Source organism: Lathamus discolor, chromosome 7 (genome assembly GCF_037157495.1).
Source record: "Lathamus discolor isolate bLatDis1 chromosome 7, bLatDis1.hap1, whole genome shotgun sequence".
In the NCBI taxonomy this organism is placed as follows: Eukaryota; Metazoa; Chordata; class Aves; order Psittaciformes; family Psittacidae; genus Lathamus; species Lathamus discolor.
This window is the reverse complement of record NC_088890.1, coordinates 20677647-20703789: the sequence shown is the minus strand read 5'-3', so window position 1 is coordinate 20703789 and position 26143 is coordinate 20677647. Positions and strand designations below refer to the sequence as shown.

Here is a 26143-nt window from a genome sequence, read left to right as displayed (position 1 = left end):
TAAGAAGAAATGTATCTCCAACATCTACTATTCACTAAGCATTATCAGGGAAAAGGTAAAGTTGTCACAGGAAGCTGCTAACTGAGCTGAGCTGCCAGTGCTATCTGCTTGGGATCCTCCATGCCAAAAATTCAGCCTGTCAGGTCTTGCTCTTCCAGCTCTCCAAAATTCACAAAGAGGATATGGTAAGGAATACTGTACGCATTTTTATGTACCAAGTAACAAGAGAAAAAGGAATTTCCTCCAAAACAGAAAGATTTAAGTCTTGCATCAGAGCCATTCTAAAGGTTAATGAGCATAAACTATAAGCAAACTGAAAGTTATTTTCTGATATAGGACATTGCAGAGATATTAATAACCATAATTCATGTAAAAATAGACTCCAAGCACAAAACTGACAACAGAATTTTATCAAGAGTTGAGAGAGAAGCAAAACACATGTAACAGGCCTGACTGCAGAGCTGGAGGATGAGCCTCAGTACACACAGGTTGGGATTACAAAAGGAAGTTACTAAGACTTTCCTTGATCTCTACAAAGACATAGGATTCATTTGCTGTTTAGAGCTACGCCTGTTTCAAAAATCCCACTAAATATTGCACTTTTTGGCACTTTAGAGAGGAAAAGTGAGTCACCACCCTCAGCTGTAGATGTTAATCTGAAATACATAGTTCACCTTACTGATGCCAAGACTGCTACAGCCAGTGACACCATGCTTCCACAATCTCTGTCCACTCTGTCCTTGCTAGCAGAGTTAAACACTATGCAGAAAGTACAGCTAAAAGTGTTTTCACTGTAATTTGTTCTCTTTCCATTATTTCTACTCTGTTACATAATTTGTAAGATCCTTTTATGTACTACCCAGTCATCCATTGGCCAAGCACAACCTAATTACATTGGCTTTGGCAGTGCTTCCTGGCTCATTTCCTTCTGCAGATGTAGGCTGAAGTTATTTAGCAGCACTGCTGCCAGCATGGCCACCATTTGACAGCCACTGTGGCACTGCTGAAGGGCAATACATGTGGAAGGCACAGATGTGCCCAAGCAATGCTCACGCTCCTAACCAGTCAATTGCACACACTTCTGCACGGATGCTAACGGCAAGGGGGGCAAAGGTACACAAGCGTTAAACTGGGCAAACATACAATTACACTATGTTGTATCACATATATATTTTTTTAACAGAACAAAAATGATGAAAACCTCACTTCCTCACAAGATATCACATTGTATTACTTGCAATATTAAAAGTGTGATACCTTTGCTAATTCTACTGGTTGAAGTCTTAGTGCCAAGGTGTGCTACAGTTCTCCTAATAGTAGTGGTATAAACTTGCATTTTTCCCCTCTAACAAATATATCTGCACTGTTGAAAAAAAAAAAAATGGCTGCACACCTTACCTGAATACCCAAAGGCTTGCAGGAACTATCAGCAAGCAGTGTTTAAAGTAGTAAAGCTTAAATTTTTGGTATTTTTGTTACTAAGTTTTTATTCCTTTCTTTCTATAACCAACTCAGATATAAAAGTTAGCTTACAGAAATCAAGCTACCTCAGATAAAATAGCCTGTTACTAAGCCTTGTGGTACAGACTCTTTGTTGTGTTAACAGTAAATGTACTTTAAATATGAACACTTGCTTTCCAAACTGCTTTACATTAATGACAATACCCAGAACACAGCTTGATTATAAAAGAATAAGCTTTGAATTAGTGTTACCAGATGCGGTGTGTTAGATGACACATCATGCAAAAGTTCTCTCATTGTGCTGGAAAGAATAAAACCAAATCCTGAAATGTAAAGTTCTATGAAAAATGTAACAGAAAACTTGGTTTAGTGCCACTTAGAAAAGTAAAAACAAAAGACATAAAAATACCAAATCTGAACAAAATACAAAGAAAACACAAGTGCAAACCTAAAAGATGTGCTGCAGGAACTGAAAGGAAACTAGGAGTTCACGTCTCCAAGATTTTAAAGCAGTAGACAGAGAATTTCTTAATGCGTGCCTTTCTGAACTAAAACTCAATACATCTGTGACCATCCAATCCAAGATTACTCTTTGCGACCCATGCTTCAATATCATTGCTGCTTCTGACAAGAACTAAATCTAAAATACGACTCTTCCTGGTTGCAATAAAGCATTGACTAAAACTATCTGTCTGCTGTCACTTGCTTACCTGAAATGGACCCAGAAATCAAAAGCATCATCTTGCCCATCCACATAACCTGTCTGAATCATTTCCCAGAGAAAATTCATCTGGAATTGAAAATGCTTAGAAACATTCTGGCCAACTCTTCCATAGTTCAACATCTTACTGTACCAAAGCACTTCTTAAGAGCAATCGACTGGGGAAAACTCTTCTGCTCAGGTCCAATTGATTAATCACTTAAATTAGAAGAGGCCATGGAGCACGGAGAACTGTTTGTTTTGCCAAGGAAGCTTCTAAAGAAAGAGCAAGAGTAACTGTTAGCTAACATGCAAACACTTTTACAGAAAGCAATCTAAAGCTGTTACCCTCTAAATCTTTCAGGATCTCATTCCAAGGCTCCCAAAACATCTTCCTAACAGATGCTTTATTTAAAAGCTGTCAGATTAGCATCACCTTGTAAGCAAAGACCTTTGCTGCACGCCCAGTTTCTACAAACCAGTGTTTAAAATATCAGTACCACCAAGGTATTTTCAAACCACTCATTACCCTCAGAATTTACAGGGATTCAAAGGCGAAACAAAGCTTAAGCAGTCCAGTATGCGTAGAGAAGGGGAACTGCTCAGGGATTAAATGATGTGGAAATCAAACCAGGTAGTCTCAATTTAATCTGCTATACATGTGTGTGACTTCAAAGAGGAGCATTAGGAAAAGCTGATCCCCAGCTACCTGCTGTACAGCAAGTACCTGGATGTAATGCAGAAAACGGGGACTTGGGCTGCATGGCATCTCCCAAGAGTTGTACTGAACTTTGCTAAAGCATTTGGTCAGTGACACTTGACTTCAGCATCATCAACTCTACCTGATAAAATGCTACTACTGATGAGAAAACCCACAAGATCTGCAAGGTCAGACTCACATGGTGAAGGTGCAAGACATGTGCCATTGGTGCTACATCCCTGGAAGCCTGTGAATGGATGCAAACATGGGCACACAAACACATCCTTGGTGATTGCTAAGCAGAGAGATACAAGTCAGAAAATCATCGCAATTTTTGTCATTCTACCTATATGTGACTGTCATCATTTAGTTATAAACTTGGAAAAAAACCCCAAGCATTAGAACAGAAAACGAATCAACTCAGCAAGCACAACTGCCATACTCAGTAATACAAGTAATACTCATTTTTCCTCTCCGTTTCATTCAGAATGACACAGCAATGCAGAGCCTGGGGACTACTTAACATTTGATGTTTCCCAAACCCACAAGCAATCCTGCCTTTCCCCAGCTCTCCACTTCTCCCCTCCCAAAGACTCTGACAGTTATCCATCACCTTTGGTTTTTTAAAGAAACACAGTTTCAATAAAACATCTGATAGCTTCTAAGACACTGCTGGATATTTTAGCATTAAAAAAAAAAAAATCAGTTTAATTTTTGTCTGATTTCTTCTGAACAAAAAACCTAACATCCCTGCTAAAAAACAGACACACTTCACCCTGGGAATGTGATAAATTCCTAGTGTTTACAGAAGATAGAGATGTCCCAGTGCTCACATTAAAGATTTAACTTGTTTATGTAGATATTTTTCCACCATCCTGACTAATCTGCTTTAAAATGTGCTTTGTTTAAAACAATAAACGTACATCTCCTGAACACGCAGAGAAGAGAACCTCCTATATCCATCTTCTTGGTGTCGAAAGCAGCCCCTAATCTGCTGTGCGGAGGCAGGAGCGCGCGTGGGAGGCAGTGCGGGCAGGGAATGCTGCAGGGATGGCTGCGGCGCAGACACCCCTCCGCCTGCGACGGGAGCAGAGCAGCGGCTGAGTCACGGCCCCGCTCCCCAGAGCCGGATTGCTCCGAGCCGAGCTGCGAGCATCAGCTTGGTTTGCAGAGGCCAGTTTCCAGTGTTTCGACGTCTGGTTTAGGAATGTCTCAGAACAGAGCCGTTACCCCTATTTGAATGGTTAATGCTGCCATCCCCCTATTCCAGCCTGATCTCTCCAAGACCTTGGCTGAAATAAAATACATTTTCATAAACAAAATAAAAAATGGTGGAAGCTTTCAGGTCCATTGATTTCATACAAACAGCCAGACTCTCTGGAACTACGAAGTATTTCCTTTGTACTCCTGTTATAAGGTACAAATGCACAATATCATGGTAATCAAAATCTTTACCAGCTCTGGAATTTCCGAAAACATGCTGAACTCTGACCTTTTGATGCTATAATTGCTTGCAACAGAAGCCTGTACTCTCAAAGAGTGGCCAATCTCTTCCAATTGTTTGCTTCAATGTAGAAGTTGTCTTTGCTGTCTATCAACTCTCAGAAGGTCAATGTCACCTTTCCTGCAAGGAGTTTCAAATGACAAGGAAATTGGAAGAATACCACCTCCAAAGGCAAGGACCAGAACTGCATGAATTCCAAAGAAAACAAGAAGGTACAAGTGGTTTTTAAAAGACACATCAACAAAATATTCTCTTTGCTACCCAAAGACCTTTACCATTTCAAGCTGATTCCCATATGGCATTCAAGATTGAAGCCTCATTATAATTACATCGCTGGAAATTCTGTTAGTATTGATGTATTTAATTTGAAGCTTGGTAGACTCCAGTGGGGATAAGTATGTTTTGCTACCCCTTGTAGAAGTGTTTAAAAAGCAGCAAACAAATAGTGGTAAATACTAATTCAATGCATGAACTGTTGTTCTTGTTAATTTTAAATCCCACTGCTTTGAACAATGTCTCTACATCCCACAAATGTATCATTTACCAACCACAAGCTACTACAAGTCAACCTTAGTGCATATACAGCAAGTTAAGGAAGCACTTTAAAAATGTTAGTTATTTCATTCTTACAGTGTTCTTGATGGGATGTGAAACAGGGTACCTGGATCTTGAGCACAGTGCGATTCAGAACTTACATTAGTTTTGATTACACGTTCTTAATTTTCCTGCATTTCCCGGGATTACCATGCACAAATTTGCACGCCAGAGCTGTGCCCTGCACTGTGCCTGCTCACTCTTTACAATGAGGGTGGTAAAATCCTGACACAGGTTGTCCAGAAAGGTGGTGGATGCCCCATCCCTAGAGACACTCCAGGCCAGGCTGCATGTGGTTCTGAGCAACCTGATCTAGTTGAAGATGTCCCTGTTCATTGCAGGGGGGTTTGACTGGATCAGCTTTGAAGCTCCCTTCCAACCTAAATTATTCTATAATTCCATGATTTCCAGTCCTGCCAATTCTCTGTGGCTCCTACTCCACTGAACTAACACATGTATGTTCAGCTGAACCACGTTTTTTCTACGTACATCTTAGGGAAACTTGGCTCCATTATGCAGGTATCTGACTAGGATTTAAGTCCATATGCTTCACTGGATGGAATTTCTCACTCACAGGGCAATTCCTTATTGCTAAGACAAAAACACAACCAAAAACCAAACACATCAGGTTCTTCCCTACACGTCACTACCAAGAGCATTCCTGACTTGTAAGATGATAAAGGGAAAAAAAAAAAAATGAACAAAACCAAGGACAATAGAGGTTTACCTGCAATTCCTATATTTGTTACAAATATGAAGTTGTGCTGCCGGGTCAGTATAGATGGTAACTCTTGCCATTGGTCAGTATCAACTCTGCTCATTCTTGTGGAGCTGAAGCAGTAACTCCAAGCTGTCCCACTCAGTTTCATCCTGCTCCTGAATCGTTTTGTGATTTCTAACACTGCCCTACGAATCAGTCAAAACCCAGGGTCAACAAAGCTCTGCTCTGTTTAAGTGGTGAGTAAGCTGTTCTCACTACATCCTCCCATCTGCCATCAGGATTTGCTTCAATAGGAACTGTAGATCTTAAATGTGAAGTATAATAAGCTGCTTATGAGTGTTACTGCTTCAAGCATAGAATCATAGAAGCCCTTCCCTTTTTGCTGGAAGGGCCCCTAAAGCTCCTCCAGCTCCAACCCCTGCCACGGGCAGGGACCCCTTCCACTGGAGCAGCTTGCTCCAAGCCCCTGTGTCCAACCTGGCCTTGAGCACTGCCAGGGATGGGGCAGCCACAGCTTCTCTGGGCACCCTGTGCCAGCGCCTCAGCACCCTCACAGGGAAGAGCTTGTGCCTAAGAGCTCAGCTCAGTCTCCCCTCGGGCAGGTTCAAGCCATTCCCCTTGGCCTGTCCCTACAGGCCCTTGTCAAAAGCCCCTCTCCAATACATATGATTCCACCCTTAATCACTATCAGAAGTCAGATGAAAAATTGGAGGTTATTAATGTTCAGTCGCTCTCCCCAAATGCCTGGCCATATACTTTAAAACTTTAGTACTTGCTCAGCCTCCTCAAAGGCTGAACTGCTCAAATCCTAAAAATGTACCAAAGGGCATGACAAATTGGAAGCAACTGATGCAAATTTCAAAACACTCCTATGAAAATATGGTTTCAATATTCTTCCAATTGTTCTTGTAAGTCACTTGTAAGATAACAGTTCAGAATATTAGATACTCTTTTTTTTTCTGTATAGTGATATTCAGCTACAGGGAACAAACTATAACCAAACTGCTAACTGAAGTGTGCTTTACTACTGAAGCTACAGGATGCTTGTTAGCATTAGGGAATCAACGTCTACATTTAAGTACTATACATATTTCTGTAGTTTTATTCTTTTTAATCATGAAGATGATCATAGGAAATCTGGCAAGTCATTCTGGCTTTAAGAAGGGAGTACAGATTGGGATAAAGGGGAACATGAATTTGAGTTAATAATAGATTCTCATGAATAGTCTAATGAAATAGAAGTGGTGGTACTTTAAACTTGCTTTGATAAATTTTATTAAAGCGGAAAAGCTGATTTTATATAGACAGCAAGAGCACAAGTACAGAACTTTGACTTATGACAGCCTAAATGTGACAGTGTAGTTTAAAATTCATGGCAGAAAGATAATCTATTCAGGTACTGAATGTATTTCAACATATCACTGATGCATTGAGTATCTCAATAACCAGTGATGAGGACTTTAAAAATCCATTATTACAGCTTGACAAAGGACAGTTTATCCTACTTCATGAAGTAAATTAGCTCCATGCCCTTTACAACAAGCAGAGTACTTCTAATCACTGACAGCTGAATGACCAAAGGAAAAAACCCACCCTGTGTAAGAGAAGGGGAAGGGATGAGGAAGAGAAAGCAAAAACAAACCCTCAAGAAACACGTATTGAGGAAAACTCTGCTCTACTGTAAAAGTACCTATCAAAAGGAACTGAGGGAGCAAAGAAAGCAGAAGAAACAGCTCATGGGGGTTCAGAGTGCTCAAGTTCTATCGCCTTGCATGGCTTTGGTCTAACCATTTGTATTCATACTGCTACTTGTAACAGGCTCTTGAAGGCTCCACAAATATGAAAATATGATCCCCATTATTCCAACAGAAAGAAATTCCAGCAGGGATCCATCAATGGCCAACTAACAAGTGAATTGCGCGTCTCAATCATGTGATACATGTATTTGTCCAAACAAGTGCTGCTCCTGGAGATGCACAATTTCATACAGTGAAAAAGGCGCAAGTCAAACACACATTCATCCCACCAAAATACTAGAGAGGGAAGCTGAACTTTCCATTTTTTCTGTATCAACACCTGCATTAGCTCCGCTGATACTTTATTTAGGAGTCAGAAAGGTGCTTCTGAGGAAATGTGTTTGAATCCTGGCAACTATTTTATTTGTTGGCAAAAATACACACCCAGTATTTGCTGGCAATCATTTTAAATGCATGCTAAGAATTAGCACTCTTCATTCTGTGATCAATTATTGATTCAAATGTCTACACTAAATTTTCCATTAGTTTCCAACTGTTCCATAAGAGGACTCTAGAAAGAAAGGCAGGCAAGCAGGACAAGGATTTCCTAACAGAAAACTCCCAGTGGAATCTGACTTGCAGATTCTTCTCTGTATTCTCTATCCAGCCACTCAGACGTGCTGAATCTGCACCAATGCTCCACAGAATTCTATGCATTTAGTCCAAGGCATTTCTTTTATCTGCTTGAAAGAGCTTCACAGTATTTTGAGGCATTTACCTTATTTTCTGGTGACATTAGAAATTTATGACCAGTATGTCATAATTTGTTCCTATTTGAACTAAAAAATGAGATTAAAGTCAGGAACCAACTTTTCACAAAACTCAAGTGACCCCTAAGCAGCAGTTTGAAACAGCTCTGTTCAGAAGTAACAACTAGCACAACTTTCATGGCCAACCACACCACGCTGCTGCTCCATATCACCACTGCTGCCAGAGACGCATACTTAACTGCTCGCACGGAAAAGTGACAAGACCAAGTGAACACAGGTATTGTCACTTGGTAACTTCATGCTCGGTGTTCTGGTTTTGACTTCCACATAAGGGTCAGATAAGTGGTTAATAAAAAAGAGTCAGTGACATGAAAAACACAGATCCTTTGATTTTTTCTTCATCCTCTCCAAAGCTTTTCAGTAATGGTTGAGCCAAACAAAAGCAAGTTCTGACATACTCTTACTAAATAAAAAATTCAACTTTTCAATAGTCCTAAAAGTTTGCTGGGTTTTGTTACCATAGTTCAGCTAACTGACTGCAAGCTGACCTCAAAATGTAGTTAGCAATACAAGGGGAGACATCTGCAAAGAGAACGGTGAAAGACAGTAACTGTGCATCACATTATCTCAGTTTAATTTGAATTTGAACAGGAAAAAAAAAAATCCCAAAACTATTCCATTTGAAGAGAATAAAAGGACCCACACAGGCAGGTCTGCAGACTGGCACCTAGAAAGGAATTTTCAAGCGTATTAAAGATGATTGAATATATCTATGTGATCAAAGCTGTTTCTAATCAATTTCTTTTCCATTTACATACTGCAAGAACTGCCACCAGCCTTACAGTCATGGATTTTACCCTGAGTTGTCAGGCAATGTTTCAAACAAAACAAGGATTTGTCCTCATTATACCTTGGACTGCTCTTTCAGGAAGATATCCCTGCAAAGAGAGGCATACACTTGAACACCCCTGCACACACCCCCACATGAAGCCCCCTTGGTGCTCAAAATGAAATTCATTTTGTATGCTAACTAGATGATCAGTTACAATACACTGTTCAAACAGAGATGCAGCAGAGATGTTGACTTTGATCAACCATGCACTACAACAAGCTGCTTTGGCTGATTAACATAATTTACTTTGATTAATGTATTACACATAATCCTATCTTCCACCATAAAAGTTATTTGCTGAAGTCCTCAAACTGAAAATATTCTCTTCTTTTCTTGAGGAGTAGGATGTCTGGATTTAAAGGGTTTCTAAATCATCTAGCAAAACACTATTCTGAGATGCAGGCTAATTTAAGAAATACCCCAGTATACTTTCTATTATTGTAATACTTCATCCACAAATAAAGCTTCCATGAACCTAGTCAGTAAATGGAGAACTCTTCCTGTACATTTCAGAGTGCAGCAACAATACTGACTTTTTAAACCTTGTATCTTGCTTCCTCAAATTTTCCTTTTTGCTTTTATTAAATCTTTTTAGTAACTTTATCCTATGCTCTAGAACTACTAGTTATGGTGACAGGATGATCACAATGTCTAAGTCCCTCCGTGTCCAATCTACAGATTTTGAGACATGACTGTCTTTTCAGTGGCCTAGCTGATGTTTACTTTTTCTGGTAGTAAGACAAGACCATACATGGAAACTTTACTACTTTTTGTTCTTCTTTTTCTTTGTGCAACTTCACTATTTGCAAAAGTGCTCTGACAAACCTGCAAGCAGAACAACCCAGTGCACAGGTCCTGCGTATCGCTGGCTATGGTCAGCTACTGGTCCTCCGTTCAGCATCTGGACAGACTGCCAAACAAGGACACAGTTTCACCTCCCACGATGTCACTCCACATTTACTACAATCAGCAACAAGACCGCTCATGTATCACTGTATAACTTCATATGCATGGACATAAATACACTATTATATGAACAGTAATCTTGTGGTTACAACTGGATACTGCTAATGACATAAGGTATGATGTTAGAAGAGTATCTCAGCTATTCTTAGCAAAGATCCCAGTACTGGCAAATGCACCAAGGGCAAAACTTAAATTCTTTGAGTTCTTCATCAAATAATTGAAGAACTGACAGTTTTAATAGGAAGTTTTAAAAATCATTTCACATTTATCACCACCATTGCCTCATGGAGGAGCTCTGTGTACAAACAGCCCAGTAACATACTTGAAAAGTTATGGCTCTCTTCTAGAATTACAGTTTGCCCCTCAAAAAAGAAACTTTTTCTCACAATCAATTATGTTTGCTTCCTTTCAAACACTCATTTGAAACTCTACAAACTGGAAACGAGCATTTAAATGAAGTAACATGTGCTTTGAATCCTACACTCGTGTTTGTTAAGCAGTTACGGGCACAAAGTCTTCATACCATACTGACAGGCAGATAACAGTTTGCCATATGTTTTTTCAAAGGCTGAAACCAACACTGGAATTCTGCTCCATGGAAAGCATCCTAAACACATTGTTCTAAATCACCCAAAGAAGAAATGACAAATGCTCAGGAAAAAGCCTGTATTAGCCCTGTATGAGCTACCTCAAGCATAGCAAACTAGAAAATACAGTTTTAATTATGTTGTTACAACATAAACTCACACAAAGCCTGGATTTCAGAATAACAATACCTGCTGTGCTTAGTTGTTTGGGTTTTTTTCCTTAATCAAAAGCTTTCCAGAATACTGCTCTTGAAATATGTGGACATTATCACAAAGGGACATGGACAATGCACCTGCAAAAGCAATCACACCATAACGTCTCAGTTTACTCTGAAGCAGCATTTTAGTCTGAAGGCTACTTGAGACCTCATATGTCATCAATACACCACCTAATAGTCAAGGGTTTGGGCAGCTCAAATGTATACTGGCAATGGGTTACACTAGTCAGACAAGGAAAAAGAAAACACAATATAAAACCCCAAGCAACCCCAACACTTCCATCAGCAGCCTCACTTCTTGGAAAGGACTTCTACCCAACACAGGCCTAGGCAACCATTGCAAGACTTCAATTAAAAAGGACTGCTATAAGATCTTCAGAAACCTGAGCACAACACAGACTGCAGTCTGCTCCTACCCACACACTTCATGAAGAAAGACCAATCCAGTGGAAGTTACTTTAACAGAGATAATGTAGACCATAATACACAGTAATTATACTTGATATTAGTGTCTCTTAACTCCTCTAAAGTATTACTACTGCCAAGAAAATTCATCTTGTCCATTGACTTGCTGCTAGCTCAGACCAGGCATTTCTTCCTCAGCAAGAGGATGAATCTACACAGAAATCCTAGACCATGGGTCCCACTACAAGCCTGTAGGAAGAGCACAACCTCACACCAAATACTGCATCTGAAGTGCCATGCCTTCTGTGCTGACAACCCATGCGACCTGTATTCAACAGCACCAAGCGGCTTCCCAGTGGCACATTGAAAGAGCCTTCTTTTATCCCCACAGCAACCAGGGCAAGAAAACCATAACCACAGAAATAGTACTTACCTGGGCAACACTCAGTGAAAATTCCTGAAAATACTCAACATTCTGTTTTAGTCTCAAATTTTAAAAGTGCTGCTATAAACACTATTATAGTCATTCATTAATACAGACGGTAGGCAACAATTATGGAAGGCTCAGGAAAATCAGGTTTGGTTATTGACAAAGGCCTCATAAAATAAATATTTTTCCTGATTAAAAGTATTTCTGTATTTTTTTTTTATTTACTACGAACAGTAGATAGCTGAGACAACCAAGTACAACAAGCTCTGTAGTCACAACACCTACATAATTATATTATAGAATCATAGAATAGTTCGGGTTGGAAAGGACCTCAAGATCATCCAGTTCCAACCCCCTGCCATGGGCAGGGACACCTCACACTAAACCATCCCACACAAGGCTTCATCCAACCTGGCCTTGAACACTGCCAGGGATGGAGCACTCACAACCTCCCTTGTCAACCCATTCCAGTGCCTCACCACCCTAACAGGAAAGAACTTCCTCCTTATAGAACTTCCCCTGTTTCAGTTTTAACCCGTTACCCCTTGTCCTGTCACTACAGTCCCTGATGAAGAGTCCCTCCCCAGCATCCCTATAGGCCCCCTTCAGGTACTGGAAGGCTGCTATGAGGTCTCCACGCAGCCTTCTCTTCTCCAGGCTGAACAGCCCCAACTTGCCACTCAAATGAATCAGATTTATTTATCATGTTTTATGATAAAACCTTTTCATTACCCTTCCAGAACCCCAAATCTGAGATGATGACTTTTCTAATATTAACCATTTTCGCAGTCCTACAAAAGAAAGAGACCTTTGAAAACTTTTAAAGCATAATGAACCATGATAAAATGTGCATATACATAAAAAGGTTTCACTGGAAGTGATCGTCAAAGCAAAATAAATCATTGATGCAAACTAAGAAGTTGTGAAATAGGGCTGAATCTTCGTCTTTGGAAACATCCTGGTTTCTTCACTGTGACACTTAAGTGACTATGTGACACTTAAGTGTCTAAGTGACACTTAAGAGACTGTGACTGGTCCCATACTGGAGCTTAACCTACTAAACCTGTACTGTTTCAGTACAATTATAATAAGTTTTTATTAGTAAGAAGTCAGAAGTAATAAACAAGAAACAAAGTTAAGGAGAACCAAACCTCAATTAGGCACAGAGATATGTAGACGAAGACAAGAAGGTCATGTTGCTACCTTGGTTTTGACCTAGAAATCAGCAACATTTTTCTTCTCTATGGAATTCACTTTAAACCATAAAACTAAAGTAAGAGATATTTTAACTTTTGGGGTTTTTTTCCCCCAGGCTTGTTTTTATTCCCCACATACATTCACACACTCACTTTGGTTTCTCCCATGAGAAGTCAGTATTAATCCACAAAGGATCTTGGCATTTACCACACCAGTGAGAGTACAGCTCAACAGATTTCAGCCCCTACAAACCAGGAAATTCAGTAAAAAAAAGCCAATGGTATCAGATTTGCAAGGTTAAAACGAAGAGATAAAGGCACTTCTTGCACAAGAGAACCACTTCATTTTCAGATATGCATGGAGTGAGTATCTAACCTTGCAGTCTTCCGAAGTTCCTCCTCTGGAAGTTACTGGAATGCAGACACTTCCGACTCCTAAAGATGGGGACACAGCCACACACAAATATAACTTACATTTTAGCTGTGCCACAAGCTTGCTTTCATTCTTTCCACGTTCACCTTCCCAACAAACACTGAAGCAATCCTCTGCAGGAGCTTTACAAGGAGCAGCATTCACTGATGATGTTTTGGTTCACCTTCAACTTGAAATTACATACAACCACACTCCCCTATTCTAATGCCTCTGTAACAGAGAAACACACGCTGAATATGCAAGATAAAGACAAATCAGCTGAAATCAGAAACACGGAAGCCTAAAGGTTAGTGCCACAATAAAGGACAATGTATCAGCAGCCTATGAGGGGCTCTGCAAACAAAGCACAGCCTGACTCCGGAAGACATAATGCTGCCATGCCTAATGAGACAAACCCAAGGCTCCAGCCAACCTTTGCTGTCTCCTTGTGCTGCTGCTGCTCACACCTCCTCAATCCGCTTTCTAAAAACACATTACACATTTTTTATTACATTTCTCAATGAGTTGTATAACCTTTCTTCAGCTTGGAGAAGTGGAAACAACTTCAAATTTTAAATAACTTGTGAGGGAACTGTACCTATTGCACCTTAAAAGAAAATTGGCTACATTTTCATCTGGTCCCTGTGAGATTCCCTAATGCTTAGTCACTCACAGCTTATTGCTGCCGGGGTTTGGGATAGAAAATTATAGCAATTTTTTTTCTTAAAAGTCATATCCATGTCATTTCATCTATTTCTCTAATAAAATTATTAAAATATTTTAATACACTATAATCTATAAATAGGAACATTAACTCTAATAAACCTATTAATTTATATCAAATGATTTTATGTGGGTGTTTTAGAACAGAATTCAGATATTTAAAAGACTATCTAAGGCTCTGATATCACATTTAAGTCACTTAAATATACATATGTTTTGAATCTCAACAGGTATTTGTTAGTAACTCCTACTAGCAATCAGTGTCTGTGATGTATTACAAACACCAACACCCAACTGGGATTATAGAGATCAAATGGTAAATCAAGAAAGGTCAAACATGGTTCAGTCATCACAAAAAGGTAAAAAACATTAACAGTGCATTTAATGGTTAGACCCCAACTGCCTTCCATAGCAGCTTCTAGCACCTGACCAGCTAGGATGGGTTTGCTCTCCCTATCTACTTGGCTGGGAGCTGAAAGAAAACCCCAGAAAACTGTGTTAGACACCAAGCCTCCAGCCCTGGGAGTTCTGAAATGAAAAGACAGAAGTGCATTTATGTCTCCATCTGCACAAGCTGGGACTCAGGCCCACATTTCCAGAGGGAGAAAAGAACTTTTCTTCTTCTGCCCCTATCTCTCATCTGAGGGGCTCACAGTAACTTACAAAACCAGACCAATACCAAGCAAACAGAGGTGTTCAGAGGTGAAAACAATTAAGGGAATATTGCTGACACTCCTCAGCAACAACACTGACATCCCATGTGTCTTCAACCTACATCAACCACAGATACACAGGAAGAAGGATAAAGATACCTGCAGCACGCAATAAAAATAGAAAGGTTCTCCAAGCCCTTCAGTTCCATGTTCTTGAGCAGGGTCTCCAATCCACCAATGAAATGAATCCACCAACATTTGCAACTCAGAAAAGAGCTGAGCAAGCAGACATACTCTGGCAGCCCTGATCAGCTTGTCACAGCCACAGCACAAACCCCAGACATCCCACTCCTGCAGAACACAGGTGCCCAATCACAGGTACTGCCGAGGGCTAGCCCTGTTCTGCTTTAGACACTACAGCTCTACAGGAAACCAGAAACAGCCTCCTTAGATTAAAGGCTCAGTATCTCCTGAATCAAACACTCCTACTACTTTTGCTTGCAAATACAGAATCAAGGATCAACAACTTTTTCTTAGGCATCAATGTGTTTGTCAACAAGAGATCATTGGTATTTCTGTTTCAGCCAGGCAGCGACACACAGAGGTGGTGAAAGCAGGTATAGTAAAACTGACAAAGCCTTTGCAATTTTTGCAAAAGCTTAAACTAGACTACAGTTCATGTTAGCACGAACCCCCACCATTACTCTCCTCCAGCTGACTGTCAAAATGCATATCAGCTTTCCTCTGAGAGGGCAGATTTTACTCAGCACAGATAAAGCTATTTAATTAGCAAAAGCAGCAGTGCACTAAAGCAAGCATTTTGCATTCCTCACCAAGACACAATGCTGTCCTCCCCATGCGCATCATAGAAGTCTGACAACCTCAGTGCACATTTTTTCATTCCACAAGCAAGTAGCCTCGTCATTGGAAGCACTGTCATAATTCCAGGTAACCCTTTTTACTTCACAATGTATTGCTTCACTTTGTCATTTTCAACATAACTTTTTGCCAATTTCCTCTTTTCAATTCTTCACCTTTTCCACCTATTTGTAATTACCCTTTGATGATGTTTTCATCCAAGTCTAGAACCCTTTTTCTGTATCCAAGTCAGACATCCTGCGTTTGTGCTTCCCGTCTTCGGTCACGGCTTCATAATCAAAAAAGCATTTTCACTAGTCTCAACACATTTTTTAATGTAGATTGCAATACAACTTTTCTGAAAATGTATAAAAACACAAACCATCAGCCTATTTCAATTATATTAAGCCCATTTTCCTGTAGTTTAGAGCATTCACAGTGGGTAGGCTGGCTGAAAAGCTAAAGGTGATAAAATTACATGACACTGCATGAAGACAGCTGTGCATGACTACTGCATGGTACTACTAGGAGCTGGGCACTAAGAATGCTTACAGTAAAATCACTAAAAGAATATATTGTTATTCTGAGAATATTTAGCATTAACCTTTCAGAGAAACATGGTTTCAGTAAAAACGCGTACAGGCTTGCAACATCCTATAGTGGTTACAAATGGCATCCAACCAAAACAGGTACAGCTCAAAACACAGAAAGTCCTCTCAACATGCTTCCTCAAGAAGTCTAATGACGTAGTTTTCAACAACCTTTTGTTTCATACTGTTCCTATCTCAACAGATTACTACTGACAAATCATTATCAAATTCTGGAGGGATTCTAAGGAGAATTTCTTATTTCGAGTCTGAAGTATACAAAGCAATTTATTATATCTTCTACCTCTCACTTCAGTCTTGTAACTTCGAAATATACCTAAAATCCATTATTTCCTTGCTGACTTTTCCTTTTCCTTTCTATTAAGGCAAACTTTGGGAGAAAACACTGGCAAACCCAGTTAACTAAAACATTGCTAAACAGTTAACTAAACATGTTACTATAGGTTTCATTAAGCTTCAGAGAAGTTTCCAAGATAAAGAAGGAGAAAACCCCAAAAAGATTCACTTGGATTCTGTACACAGGGGACAGGGAATGACACCGGATACAATCTGTCCAAATCTGTAGTCACTCCAAGCTGTCCAAAGTAACAGAGCACATAAGAGCTTGTTCAGATAAGAGTAAAATACAGAGGATGGAGAACAAAGCTTTTTCCCCCTAAAAGCTTTTTTCTTTTTGATATATATATCTCCAGTCAAAAAGGTTATCTCCATCTGGACTGTGTTTTGCTATTTAGACTAATATAGCCAAATATTATATGACAAAACTGGAGATAAACAGAAAAAACTCTGCAATTTCTTCCTAGATCATCTTAACCTACTAGCACACACAGTCTGGTGCAGCACAGCGTCTGCTGGACATTGCTGAGAACGGATGTGAAATACAACTTGCATGAGACTGCTGCATGCCACACACGCACATTACCTAGTTCAGTTGACTCAGCTGCCTGTCCTTGTGCCCAAGTCCCTGCCCAGCATGGGCTTCATGTTTAAAACATGGGCAAAGAACAAATAACACGCTGCTCAACGAGCCATGCTTCTGCCCTTTAAAAACGCACATTCCATTGCTCACACCTGATGAGGAGACAGAATACAAAATAAGTTCTGCAGAAACTCGGTTGTTTCACCTGCATGCCCCAGCACATCCTGCCAGGCAGCAGAGCAGTGCAGCTCACACAGCCCCTGCTCATGCCTGTATCCCTCCCTTGATTATGTTTCTATTTTGACTGCAAAAATAGCTAACCCTTAATGCAGAGTTGAAAGCTGTAATGCGTGCTGGGAAGTAGTGCTGATCTAATTACCTGGTTGTAAGAAGCTGTCTAAGCACATACTGTCTTCATGTACAATCTGGCTGCCAGCTCCTTTCTGAAGCACTGGAACTCATCAGTTGAAAGGCCACAGTTAGACCATCAGACCACCACATAGGCCCTCTCTTTTTTTTGTTTTGTTTGCTTTTTACAATTCAGATGCAGCTTCTCACAAAAATAATTTTGAAATGCACAGTTTTCATATGAAGTAAAAAAATAGAGAGAAATCAAAGATGTTAATCACTCTTCCTCTATTTCAGGGGTTTAAAGGAATCCATTGCCTCCTTGAAAGGACACTGTTGTACCAAGGGCAAGGTTACTTTTGCTATGAGTTTCTTGTTGCAAAAGGCACAGCAGTTTTTAATTAATAAAAGCAGCTTCGTATATGCCTTTTCTCCCTATAAAACACATATTGATAAGATTACTTTTTCCTTGCACTCACTGCCTGAAAGCAACTGGCCTTTGGTCAGTCTTCTGAGCTTAGACCTTTCAAAAATCAGTCTCCCTATACCTCTGCAACACAGCTGTACCCTACACCTTGCCTTGCTTTCAAGAACTCTCCCCATCAGCCCCCAAGTGCCCCAAGTGCCAAGGGATCCTTCCAATCCTCTCCCACTGCCCACTCACTACTAGTTCCACATGTGCCCATATGCGGCATTTCCCTCCCCATCCTGCAACGTGGCTTTACACCCTGTAGTAGCAGCAGGGTGCTCTGCAATGCCAGGGGGCTGGCAGGAGCACTGTCCTCCTGGACGCTGTTATTCCCAGAGGACTGAGCGCACACACAAAGCAGGCGTCCTCATTTAGGCATTACAAAAATCTAAGCGTACCGTCCAAACTGGAGAACTTGCAATCCAAAGACTCTTAACTGAACACAATAGAAACTGCAGTTACCAGATCAACATGTTACTAACAAATAAGATAAATGAGAATTCTGGTTCAGCTGGACTTGGGAAATGCTCATTAGTTATACACAAGTGAACCATCCCACTGAACAGGAAAACCGTGATGTATTTTCATTGTAGCATGCAAGTTGTTTGGTAGTTACCAACCAAAAAAATCACAAAACAATCACACAATTAAATTCAAACTAGTTTCCACCTTCTAGTAAACACACAAAAAAAAACCCAACACCTAAACAAAACAAGAAACCCATTCTGCTCAATTCTATAAGTGTCTGGATCATAAACCAGCATTTTTGTGCACTATGCCAATAGCATTCATATTAAAAACATCTATGGTGAGCAATGTTTGCCCATAAATGACTCAGTGATTTTACACCAGCAAGTTTGCTCCTCATACAGCATTTGTCCCAGCCATTTGGAAGTTACCTTTTGAGCCTGTCACAAGATGACTAACTACTAAGGCAGTACACATTACAAGAAAGGCATAATTCTCTGGGGAAGAAAGGTACCAATATTTATAACAAGACCTGGGCTTAAAAATTGCAAGAATAAAATTTTCCAACTTGAGTCTTTTTATAGTTTCATCTTTGCTGCCAACAAGTCGCATATTCAAGCTTTAAAGCACAAGAGAGACTAAGAATAATTAATTTTCAATACTGAAACAGGTTTCTAAATATTACACTTAAGCTTTCAATAAAGATAATAATCCAGATACACAGCACTCTGACACCTTGCCATTGATGTATGGTCTCTAATCACTTGCTAAGCGCTGAACGCCAAACAAAATGGTTATTTCCTGAGGAAATCAATTACATTTGAAAATAAACCTATCTAGCTGAAAATTTTGGGCACCTAATGCAAACCAGTAGCCAGGAAAGGTCAGTTAAAAGAAAAGGATAAGCAAGCTGCCTAGGTTTTAATTTACTTCTGTCACTAGCTTCTTGAATGACCTTGAAAAAAGGCTTTACTTCTTAGTTTCCTCCATTTGTAAAGATACCAACAAAGATACCTGAAGCTGTAAAACAATCATTGAAGTCTATTACACAAAATCATTATTAAACCTAACAAGTGGTTCTTTAGTATTTCCCCTCCCCAACAGATCCATGAAACACACACGAATCAGACCATTTTCCACTCTGGAACTGGATGTGGCAAGTCAGAAGAGGGTTTCTGGACAACATGAAGGTATTGAAAATGTCTGTTCAGCACACAGTTGCAGATGAGAAGAACGCGACATTAAAAAGTGCAAGGAATAGGCCAGAAAATACAATTAGCTTTTCCAATGCCTTCACAGAGATTAATAGCACGGTCCACCTGAAGGGCGTTTGTGTTACAGGTCACCCCTTCTTTATGGCCGTATTGGGGAATGACAGAAGGTCTCAAAGATAACAGGTGAAAAGGATTGCTAGTTGTTGCATCAAAGGATCATTTGTTGTATGAAGTATGTAAGAGGAAGCACCCCATGAGAACCAGAACCAAAGAAAGCCACTCGTGTGGATTTGTCTCTGACAGCTGACTACAAGCTTCTACCTCTTTTTATCTGTCACTTGCCACTGAGGCATGTATAAAGCTACTAGCTAATAGAAAGTCTTTGGTACCAGCTTATTTTGCAGTCCTGCCTTTAGTAGAAGCCCTTAGAGATCTCTCTCATCTATACAGCTGCAAGCTCCCAAAGAACATGTAAGAAAGTAATTGTCTTTCACAGCTCTAGCACATCTTTAGTGCCACTGGAGAAAGGAGGCTGGTTGAACAGAAATGCATTTGCTCTCTTTCCTTGAGAGGTCAGATAATATAATGTGGTAAAAATATACAAAATAGTATAAGTTAATTCTTCCATTTTTCCTTGTCCTATGCCATAAAAGTAAAGAAGCTAAGAAGAATTTCAGAGCTCGTAATAGGACAAACTTCTTTGGGCAAGAAAATAATGAAAAAAAAGTCATTGAGACCAAGATTAAAAAAATGCAAGCAACTGAGCCTCTATCTATAGGTAGAATTCCATTCTGATATTCCATTAGTGACAATAATGATTTTGGGTTACTAAATCTCAGACTTCAAGTACAAGTCAACCTCCAATTGGAATAAAATATTTTCTTTCTGCTGCTAGAGGTAAGAGGCAATATCCTCTGCTGACAGAGGACTGTGCCTAATGCTTCCTCTGGCCCTTGCTAAAAAAGGGACACTGAATTAGCAGCATTTCAGCGTGATCCCGACTGAAATTCTTTGATTTCTGTTGAAACTGCAACATCCAAAAGCAATGCGCACATTCTCATTTTAAGACAAGCAGTTCTCATTTTAAGCTCAAAATCCTACGAAAACCAGTACCCAGCACTTGATCTCAGGATTACCATAAACCAACTGAAATTGTTTCTCAGGAGGCTCTACAAGATTTATCCAGTACTGGTTTTCTTGTTACTGACAGGCTTTGGTTAGTGCATCACATGACAGCAGATCTACATACCTCATCTTGCTAACCCACACGTCAGTGCATCATACCAGGCAGGGCAGCTAGTGTGGTGCCATCAGACCTTTCCAATACATCTCCTGCCACTCCAGTCTTCCAACATTTCTTTCTCAAATGATCATACATATTCCACGTTAGCTCCTATAGTAAATTCTATGGCAGTTCAGTGCACGTCAGTATGGAAAGCTGTACCTCCAAAGGTATAAAGCAAACTTTTCTGCATGTGTTATCAGAATACACATACATATGTTTTTCACAAATCATTTTAAAATCTTTAGTTGCAAAATGATCAGCTTTTGGGAGGGGAAAGAGCCAGTACAACAACAGTTCTTTCCAGAACTACTACATATCCATGTCACGTACTATGAGAAATAAGGGGGGGAAAAGAAAACACCCATTAAAAAAGCAGCAGCACCAGGTGCAAGTAACTTGCATGTATTTGTGTCCGCACCTAGTCTCCCACCTGGAATGCTGCTGGCAGCATTCACCATGCAGAGGTTGAAAAGCTTTGCTATTGCTGACAGACTAATGCTGAGTGCCTCTACCAAGAACACAAAACATGCTGCATTTACAACACACAGGATGGCTTCAAGCAGCATTGAAAAACGCTCCCAGAAACAAACTTCATGAACATGTACAGTTCTTGATTTACCCAGCAGATCTCTGTGCACTGTAAAGTATTAAATAAACAGCTGTATCTGCAAGGCAATGAGCAGTGTCCATGGATGCATCTTCGTGACGTAGGCACAGAGGCTGTCTTAAGCCAGCAGATACAACCACCTTTTTTTCCCTCCCTCATAAAAAGAAAAAACACACAAAAAACCCACCACAAAACCAAACACAGGGGAAAAAACCCCAACCAAGAAAAAAAGGAAAAAACCCACAAAAACCACCCACCCAGATAACATTATCTTAGCATTAATACAGTATTCCCTATAAAGGCTTACATTTTTGTCTCACGTATTTTATTGAAGTACCATTTCAAAGCAAATTGTATCAAATCAAGCTGCACAAGTCCATCTAGACAGGAAGGCTGTAAATCTAAGACAATAAAATCACAAACCCACAATCCATTACTGCATGATGTCAGTGGTATAAAACATACTTGTTTTACTCTATTATTTTGAGGCGCTATTAAGAGCTGTAATTAGCGACAGCATATAAGGCGATTCACGTCTTAACGTGAAAACACACGGTATAGGGAAAGGAGCGAGTGAGTAGGTACTCATTCTTCGTGTGCAACACAGCCCCACCAGAGCCGAATGTGATAAACAGGGCTGAAACAGGTGCAACCGCTCCTGCGGGCAGCGGGCAGCTGCCAGCACAGGAAGAAACGAGCTGCCATACAAGTTTTATGTTTTGGTAAATCCCGGTTTGATGGCGATGGGGGAAGTAAAAGATCCCCCACAACACACACACCGACCAAAACCTGCGATGTTTATTAACCTAACGGCGCTAATTCGCAGGGCTAAGGTGAAACTGAGGGCTGGTCCTCAATATCCTGAAGGACCTTCACCCAACCACGCATTTCAGACGCTGCAACAGAAGCCAGCGGGATCCGCATGAAAACAAGCCCGCTCATCAGTCTGAATTAACATACGTAACGCTACAACCACACGCAGTTCAACACGGAAATTCGTGCCTCGGACACCTAAATCCTACCTGCACCCGTACATGAGTTGCTTAATTCGCTAGAGAACACAGGATATGGGGCTGGGGGGGGTGGATGCGTTTTATTTAGCGTTTTTCTTCCCCGGTCAGGCGCTCCAGCGCTTGCCGGTTTTCGCTCCATCCTCCGGTCGGGAACGCTTCGCCTCAGCCCTCGGCTGCCGCCTCAGCGAGGCCGGGCGGCGAGCACCGACCGGCAGCCGCGGAGAAGGGAGCCCTGGGCCGGCGGGGAGAGGGACCGCAATGCGAGGGAGGGGAAGGAGGAGGACGCAGCGGGGCATGCAGCGGCGCGGGGGCACCTACCAGTCCGTGTGCGGCTCGTCGATGACCAGGAGCAGCTTGAACTTCCTGCCGGTAACCGAGGAGACGGCGGAGGAGGCATCCACCAGCCCGGCCGAGGCCGCCGTCTGCTTCACGGCGTTGGACAGGGAGCTGAAGAAGCTGCTGCCCGTGGACTGCTGCGGCGGCGGCTGCTGCGGCGGCGGCTGCTGGGGGGGCGCCGGCTGCGGCGGCTGCCGGCGCTCGGCGGCCGGGGAGGCAGAGGCAGGGGCCGAAGATGCTGAGGGAGGCGGCGGGGGCGGCTGCTGCGGCTCCGGCCGCTGCAGGTCGGTCATGTAGCCATTGGGCAGGTTGGCGATGAAGCTGCTGTCCGAGAGCCTGCGCCGCAGAAAGTTCATCATCTGGCCGGGCGAGGGGAAAGCGAGGCCGAGGCGAGGAGCGGGAGGAGCGGGAGCAGCGGTCCGCAGCCGGGCTCGGTCGCAGCCCCACTGCCGGCCGCGGCGGGAGGCGCTGCCGTCCCCTCACGGCGCGGTCACCGCCGCCTCACGGCTGCCTTTAGAGGGCGGCCGAGAGCGGGTGGGCGAAGGCGGGGCCGAGGGCGGTGCGAGCGGCGGCGGCGGGAGCGGTGCGGGGCCGCGGGGGAGCCACAGGTGGCCCGGGTGCCGCAGCGCTGCCCCTGCCGCACCGCTCCGCTCCTCACCGCACCGCTCCGCACCGCTCCGCTCCTCACCGCACCGCACCGCTGCTCACCGCTCCGCTCCGCTCCTCACCGCACCGCACCGCTGCTCACCGCACCGCTCCGCGTGGCTGCACCGAGCGCTCCCCGCACAGCGACGGGCGGCGTTGGCGTGAGGGTGAAGAGCAAAAAGCGGTTGTGAAGAGCCCAGCGCGGGGCAATCGCTCTGCAGGAGCAGCGGCCGCCCCCAGCCCCGGTGACCCGTTGCAGCGGTGCCGCCGGGTGCGCTGGGCCTGCCCGCCGCAGCGGGGGCAGCTCGGAGCAGGGCTGCAGCCCTGCCGGTGGTGCGCGTCCGGCCCCACGCGTGCCCGTGAAGCCTTTTCCGATGACAAAGAGATAACCAGTAGCGAGGGGAAAGCTGGCCGGTTTGATGAAGGCAGTGCCGCGTAGCATCAGGCAATCTTACCCTGTCCTGGAGAACTGCAGATGCCTTCTCCTATCTTAAAAACCGGGTTTCCTTTAAGAGTAATTTGAAGTCTTCTCCCCGAGTTTTAACATAAAACAGACAACTCAGCCTTCACTGTGTGACATACACGTCTGTCCGAGATACACATAGCCATGCATCACTCTGCGGTTGTTTTTCCGAGGCCATGCTGCATGGAGCCCCGTACACAGCAACTTCATGCAGCAATCTCTGTTACAGTTAGAGATTTGATAAGCTTTTCCTGATGCTAACACTTCCACAGTTTACAGTTCGCATGTCCCAGGGCAGAACATGCACAGGATTCTTTAACGAATCCCTGAATTCAGAAAGATTCGTGTATTATTTAGCTGGATGATCTTAAGGTCCTTTCCAACCCTAACTATTCTATGGTTCTATCATGACAGAAAATGAAACAAAATACCAGAGCAGATGCACTTCAAACACCGCAGGCACCCTGGGCAATGGCTGCTCCGCCAAGCCATGGGATGGGCCATGCTCAGAGTCCGCTTTTTGCGTTCAGGGCACAGGAAACAGACAGGAGCAGAACCTTGCTGGGCTGTGGCTGCAGTGGGAATGTGTCTGCCACTGCATCAGCCCATGGCCCGTGCCAGCAGCGTTGTGGAACCACGCGTGTACCGAGATACATGCAAGTTCTGTGGGATCCAGAGAGAATAATTTTCTCTCAGTAGTGTAAAGATATCTGGGGGCTATTTGTATTCCTAAAAAGCTGCCATGTAAATGCAATAACGTGAGTTAAATCGTCTACAACACGTGACACAGAAGCAAGTCGCTTGCAGGCAGAGCTGGAATGTTGCAGTTCACCATGGCACGGGCTCGTGTATCACTTCCAATATTACATAGGTAAAGGTGACAAAAATCACAAGACTGAAGAACTGTTTAATTCTTCCTTGCTTGAATAGTTGGGTCAACAGTCCCCCCTCCCGTCTCTGCTAAAAAGCAGGTGGCCAAAGGAAAAGGGACTGCTTATCCATCTCAAACACAGATTTTTATACAATGCGAACTGTTTCATCTTCCTTGTATAGAGATCACTGGAAAACCCTTTTAAGCACTCTGACACTAACAGATCGTAGTTAGATGTTTTGTACATTACCGTTCAGGATTGATTGTATAAAACCAGCCCCCTCTGGACTGACAGCTTTCTACGCACCCTCAGAGCCTGATGGTTTTCCTGAGTGACAATAAGGTTTTCCTGATGCTCACACTTCCATAGTTTAAAGTTTACATGTTCTTTAACGAATCCCTGACAAGTCAGTCACTCTTGCAGAGCCAAGCTAACCAGAGCAGCATGAGCTGTGCGACATTCTGCTCTGCACATCAACACGCGTGTTAGCCAGGTCCCTATTACAGGCCTGAAATCTGCCTGACTTCAGTGCCAGCCGTACTCTGACACAAAAGCAAGAGGCACCTAGCAAACAGAAATGACAGGGAGCAATTTGAATGCCGGGAGCCATTACCACAGAACGAAATAAAGCCATGATTAAACTGAGTGCTTAGGCTGCTCGTGCTTCAGTGGTGCAAGATCTGCCCATGTTAACGGGTTTGTGTGGAAATCTTGGTTTCCGATTAATGAAATCCTATTCCTATCCATAGTACTTTCTTGTATATTCACAGTCCAGCCAAACAATTACTTTCAGATCCTATGGACTGATTTTGTGATCGTTGCCAGCAGATTCTCCAATACGCTTGCCCTTTATGGTCTCACAAACTGTGAGGTATATCACACACTGTTAGAGTATCAATAGAGTATTACAGGGAACTTGTTAAACTTAATAGCACATAAAACTGTGCATGGAAAAGAGCTACCAGCACTTTTTGTCCAACCTACTCTTCATGATACTTCAACATCTCACAACACATTTGAGATAGTTCAACATGATTACATCTATTAGGAAGTAAGAATACTGAATCACTAGTATGTTAAACAACAGAGTCGACATCAAAGCAGAGAAGACAATAGCAAATTTAAACCCAGTTTTGTTTCCCAACATTGAAATCAGTGAAAAAAAAAAGAAAAAAATTAAATTACTGGGAATTAATGTGCTGGCAAATGAAGGGGAAGAGAAGAAAAAGAAATGCTGAAGCATCCTACCTAGTACACTTCCACTGAGATTCATTAGGCAGCTTCACTGGACTGCAACTCCTGCTGTTGCAATGACCCTGAAGCAAAAACATGTCAGCTTTCTATTTCTGATCTTCCTTGCATTTGGTTGT

The 26143-nt window shown here is 42.2% G+C and overlaps 1 protein-coding gene across 2 annotated transcripts in view; it reads right to left on the bottom strand.

Annotated features, from left to right (window-relative positions):
• The window catches only part of SYN2 (synapsin II), a 174375-nt gene extending 151179 nt beyond the window's left edge, over positions 1 to 23196 (bottom strand). For both annotated transcript variants that reach the window (XM_065687616.1, XM_065687617.1), the window contains exon 1: positions 22776 to 23196. In XM_065687616.1, coding sequence (XP_065543688.1) covers positions 22776 to 23152 — 377 coding nt within the window. In that variant the 5' untranslated portion in view covers positions 23153 to 23196. The remainder of the gene's footprint in view (positions 1 to 22775) is intronic.
• Positions 23197 to 26143: the final 2947 nt, after the last annotated feature.